We start from the raw sequence: 5,970 nt of genomic DNA, 5'->3' as shown, positions 1-5,970 counted from the left end.
GACAACAGAAAAGTGGGTGAAGGGAGACATCGAACAGGGCAAGATATGACAAAATAACAATTTATAAACTATCAAGGGCTCATGAGGGAGGGGGAAGCGGGGAGAGGGGAAAAATGAGGACCTAATGCTGGGGGTTTAAGTGGAGAGGAAATGTTTTGAGAATGATGAGGGTAATGAATGTACAAATGCGGTTTACACAATTGATGTATGTATGTATTGTGATAAGAGTTGGATGAGCCCCTAATAAAATGATTTAAAAAAACACAGAAACCCCCCCCCCCCACAAAACTGGTGAAAGTGAGAAGAAATTAGAACTCTAATGCACTACTGGTGGACTTAAAAATATGTGTAACCTGCGTGGAAAGCAATACTGCTGCATAAAACAGCTGGGAGTAGAAATACTGTATGATCCAGCAGTAGCTTTGCTGGGTCATACCCCAAAGAAGTAATAAGTAGAAAAATGATGTATGCTCTCCTAGTCACTGCAGCACTGTTCACAATAGCAAGAAACTTGAAACAGCCCAAATGCACATCAGTAGAAGAATGGATAAGGAAACTCTGGTACATATGCACAATGGAATAGTATGATCTCAAAAAACCAGCCATGAAACCATGAAAGACCTCGTGACATAGTTAGACCAGGAAACCATTATGTGAGTGATGTTAGTCAATCACAAAAGGCCAAATATTGTATGAGTCGACTACTGTGAGGATTAATACCAAGACAATGGCAGGTTTCTGTTCCCAGGTCATATAATCTTGTAATCTGGTCTCCTAAGCACTGATGTGGAGAGTCTACCAGTACCCAGGATCTGCTCCCTTCATTTGTGTATCTTAAAACCCACTTCGTCAAACTGAGGTCACCTCAGCTGGAGTCACTTGCTTAAGATGTGTGGAGAGAGAAGACCATTCAGTCATGCAATATTGTGCTAAGGTCACCCTGAATTAATTGACACTCCTAACAAAAGGTTATGTGAACCTTACTGGAAATTGAAGTCATGATCAGGGGGAAACATATGTCTTAGAGAAGGTCATTATACTTTTGCTGGTGGCACACTGGATGGAATATAGGGTATACTTTATGTCTGAACTAAATTTCCTTTTTTTTTTTTTTTTAATATTACAGAAGCCAAGGCTGCCCCAAAAGATTGTTTCATTGATGTGAATTCCAAAGGCGATAGATTTGGCAATTGTGGTTTCTCTGGAAATGAATACAAGAAGTGTGCTATTGGGTAAGTGGAAGAAGTGAGGCTGTGAAGGAGTAGGAATAATGATAGGAAGAGTCATATCCAGAATTTTTTAAAGCTCATTGTAACTGCGTACCTTAAATGTCTCTCTACCTTAAATAACTAACATTTCCAACTTATAAAAGACTTCAAAGATATTCTGATATTCAGAACAGAACTTGTGAAATAATTCTTCCCTTTTTTAAAAGCTAAATTTCGATAATCATGAAAGTCTTACTTTGTTTATATTTACTCTACAATAAGAACTTAACCAAATACCCATTTCCTTTTTTATCTTCACTATTAAAGTTTCCTGAAAATGTAATTTTGGTCTTTTGTTATTTTCTTCTAGCTGTATATGACTTTAAAGTGAAGAATGAAACTTTTTTATTTATATAAGTAACACTTATTGTGACATATTAATAATATTAAAATATTTTAAATTTGACAAAAGTTAACATAAGCTCACTCCTGCTATATTCACTGTTTTGATGTCTTTCCTCTCTTTTTTGTTTCTGTGCAGAACAAGTACACCTGTGACTATTTACATAATTAGGTTTATTCTTCATTACTGTGCATTTCTCCACCTTCTCTACTTCTTATTATACACGTCACCAGTTAGAGTAAGACACCTGTTGTGAACCTGCTGAAAAATAGCGTCAGTGACTTCCTTGTAATTAAATCTAAGAGATTTTTAGATTCTCATCTTCTTGATGTTTTAACAGCATTGAATTCTTTCTTGAAGAAAGTTTTTTCTTGGACTTTTATGCAGTACTTTCTTCTAATTTTTCTTATATTCTTAGGATGCTCTTTTAATTTGTATGTAGCTCACTTTTATATCCAGCCATTAAATATTGGCCTTTTTGAAAACTCAGACCTAGCCTCACACTTACTTTTTATTCCATATTCTTCTATGTATTATTTTACTAACTTCCGTGGTTTCATTTGCTGTTTCTGTGAGATGTTTCACCCATACTAGAGTACCTGTGACCTTCTGTCATGGGGCCTTTGCACATGATTTTCCTTCTGCCAGACGGGCTCCTCTCTCCAGTCTTGTTGGTTTTAAGTGCCTTGAAGCCAGTTCCAACTCAGAAAGACCTTATGACAACCTAATTACACACTGCCCAGCAGCAGTCTCACAATCTGGCGTATGTTTGAACCCATTGTTGCAATCACTGTGTCATTTCATTTCATTTCATTGAGGGTTTTCTTCTCTTTTGATGACCTTGTGTTTCATTAAGCACGATGTTCTTCTCCAGAGACTGGCCCCTCAATGATAACATGTCCAAAGCCTCTAAGACAAACACCATACCACTTATGAGGAGCTTTTTACCTGTACTTCCTTCAAGACAGATTTATTTGTTCTTCTGGCAGTCCTTGGTGTATTCAGTGTTCTTTGTCAACACTATAAATTCACATATAAATTCTTCTCAGTGATCACTTTCACATGTATATGAGGCGATTGAGGATGTCACAATCAGTCAGGTGTACTTTAGTCCTCAAAGTGCAGCATGTTTGCCCAGTACAGTGTGAATTGTGGATCCTAGTAAAATAAAATTCTCAATAACTTTTCTCTGTTTATCATGATTTTCCTCATTGATCCACTTGTGAAGATTTTCTTATCTTTATGTTGAATTGTAATTCCTGCTGTAATTCCTTTGATCTCTGTCATTCAGTGCTTTAAGTCATCTTGTTTTCAGCAAGCAGGTTGTGTCATCTGTATGTGTCAAATCCTGAAGCTCTGTTCTTTTTCTTCTTAATTATTATTATTATTTTCTAATTTAAACCGTTTTATTGGCATTTTATCCACATATCACAATAGTTCAACCATATCAAGAAGAGTTGTACAGCCTTTACCACAGTCAATTTTAGAACACTTTCATTTTCTCCATACTCATTGTTAGTCATGCACTCTGTTCTTTTTCGTATAGCTTACCTTCTTTGTTAGCTAGCATACAGATTGCAGAAGCATGATGAAAAGACACAACCTTGACATGCACCTTGCCAGATTTTAAACCATTAGTATACCCTTGCTATGTTTGGATAACTGCCTCTTGGCTCATGTGCAGGTTTTGCACAAGCAAAATTAAGTGTTCTGGAATTCCAATTCTTTGCAGTCTTTTCTGTAAGTTGTTATCCACACAGTCAAATACTTTGCATAATCCAGAAAGTACAGGTAAATGTCTTTCTTCAGCCAGGGTCCATATGACAATAGCAGTGTTACCCTTTATTTCATGTCTTCTTCTGAATCTAGCCTGAATTTCCTGTAGTTCCCTGTTGATGTTTTTCAGCAACTATTTTTGAATTATTTTTCAGCAAAATTTTACTTACATGTGATATTATGTTTGATAATGTCCACATTCTGTTGAGTTATGTTTTTTTTGGGAGTGGGCAAAAATATGGATCTCTTCTGGTCTCATCATTTTAAGAAATCTTTCCTCTTCTGCCATATTTAAAGAGATCTGTTTTGATTTTTTTCCTCTTTCATAAACAATTTATGTTGAGTCTCTTCAGCTAAGTAATGTAAAATTCTCACAATGTAAGAGAGCACTTTCAAAAGTATTAATCTTTTTTTTAATCATTTTATTGGGGCTCATACAACTCTTATCACAATCCATACATACATCAATTGTGTAAAGCACACATACATTTGTTGCCCTCATCATTTTCAAATCTTTTAATTAAAAAGTCTTTTAATTTTAAAAGAATTAAAAGATAATCATATTTTACCTCAAACGTTTGAAGTCTGGCCTTCAAAGAGTTTGTGAAAAAAATTCTATTATTTTTTTTATTTAAATTTTCTTTGAAATTTTGGAATCAGTCTCATATCTGTAGTGAGAAGTCCAATACTTATCCAACAGATCCAGCAGCACATACGTTCATGCATTAGTGCGCGCGCGTGCACGCACGCGCACGCACACACACACACACACAAACTAGTCATCAAGTTGACTTCTACTCATACTAACCTTGTAGGACAGAATACAATGGTCCCACAGGGTTTCCGAGACTGTCAATCTTTATAGAAGCAGACTTCCACATTACTGCCAAATTTTCAGTGACTGGCCACACTAACTACTGTGTCACTAGAACTTCTTATATACACTCATAGATACACACACACATATATTTCCTTTTGGTTGTTTTTTGTGTGTATACACTCTGCATATATTCTAATTTTGCATTATCTTTCAATCTTACAGGAATGCCTTGTGTGGAAAGCTTCAATGTGAGAATGTACAAGGCATGCCTGTATTTGGAGTTATGCCTGCTATTATTCAAACCCACCACAGAGATACTACATGTTGGGGTGTGGATTTTCAACTAGGATCTGATGTTCCAGATCCTGGGATGGTGAATGAAGGCACAAAATGTGATGCTGGAAAGGTAATCAAAATGTTTTCTTTTTTTTTTTTTTAAATGTCTTCAATTTATAAAGTAAACTTTAAATATTTCAAGAGCCATTATGTAAGTTCAGGGACTAGTAATTTAAAAATTTATTATAAAAGAAATCCATATATGTTGTAGAAAATTTCAAAAATACAAAGCTTTCAAGAAGAAAATTAGGCATGACTGGAATCTTAACCTTTATATTTCTTCATTGAGAAATATATAACCATGTTTTATACTTTATGTAATATATTGTGTATATTTTCCTCCCTGCTGTGTGCATGTGCTATATGCTATCATTTATTTACTACCTGTATGTGTTTGGGACACTTGAGTGATGTACATGTTATGTATATGTGTGTATGTGTGTGACTAGACATGTCACAATGCTTTTCCTGCCCATAACCTTTACCACAGTACATATCTGAGATTAGCGTTAGCTAATCTATGACTTATTTCTAGTGGTTTTATCTAAAAAAGATGAGCTGAGCCAGATTCATCTTCATATACAGTGATACTTTGGTTGTCAAACTCAATTTGTCCCCAATTCGTGTTCAAACACTGAAAAGTTTGAGAACTGAACATATTTTTCTCATTAGAAATAATAGAAAACTAAATAATTGGTTCTGAGTCCCCAAAATTATACCTATAGATTTATTTTTTCAGTACTTTAAATAACTAGAGAGGCAGGTAGACGTCTCAAATATCACTGCTTCAGATGCGCTATCACCACTGAGTTGTTTCTGATTTATTCTGATTAACAGTAACTTTTCAACCTTTTCGAGGATGTGGGTTCTTTGTTTTGTGATTAATGATGTCACACTTTTCACTGCATTTCTCCTTATAAGTACTGTATTTTTGTGCTTGTTCATACAAGCAAATAAACTTGGCTCCTGCTGTAATGCAGGGGAAGACAGCTTTAGACTTCTGGTTTAACATTGCTGCCTAGACCAACACATTACAGAAACCCTCTACAACACGAATGGAGAAAAAAACAAGGAAAAACAGAGGAAAAACATGGAGCCCTGAATCACCCCCCCCCCCAAAAAAAAAGAGAAAACCGCTAAGTGAACTGAACCTAGCAGCTTATGAATTTCCCAGGCCCCTGGGGTTATGTGCATGGACTGAAGAAGGGCTATGAGGACTGTCTGCCACACTGCCCAGGGGGCTGTTTGAGTAAGAATTGAATCATCACCTATGACTGGATACCTACCAAAAAAACCAATTTTTTTTCAGAGCTATGTATTTAGCATATTGTTTTCAAAACAACCTTGTCATCCTCAAAGTACTCTCCATGATACATAACATATTTGTCAAATCTGCAATTCCATTCTTGGAAACAGTTTTCAAACTC

At 35.6% G+C, this 5,970-nt stretch overlaps 1 protein-coding gene across 1 annotated transcript in view; it reads left to right on the top strand.

The window, feature by feature from the left end:
• ADAM9 (ADAM metallopeptidase domain 9) overlaps positions 1-5,970 on the top strand; it is a 175,810-nt gene that overhangs the window by 121,309 nt on the left and 48,531 nt on the right. Inside the window, exons 15-16 of the mRNA XM_030884665.2 lie at positions 1,127-1,232; positions 4,430-4,613. Of these exons, the coding sequence (XP_030740525.1) occupies positions 1,127-1,232; positions 4,430-4,613 (290 nt within the window). The remainder of the gene's footprint in view (positions 1-1,126; positions 1,233-4,429; positions 4,614-5,970) is intronic.

Source organism: Echinops telfairi, unplaced genomic scaffold (assembly GCF_000313985.2).
Source record: "Echinops telfairi isolate 266 unplaced genomic scaffold, ASM31398v2 ScPeMD7_9;HRSCAF=40, whole genome shotgun sequence".
Classification (NCBI taxonomy): Eukaryota; Metazoa; Chordata; class Mammalia; order Afrosoricida; family Tenrecidae; genus Echinops; species Echinops telfairi.
This window is presented reverse-complemented; position numbering and strand designations above follow the sequence as displayed.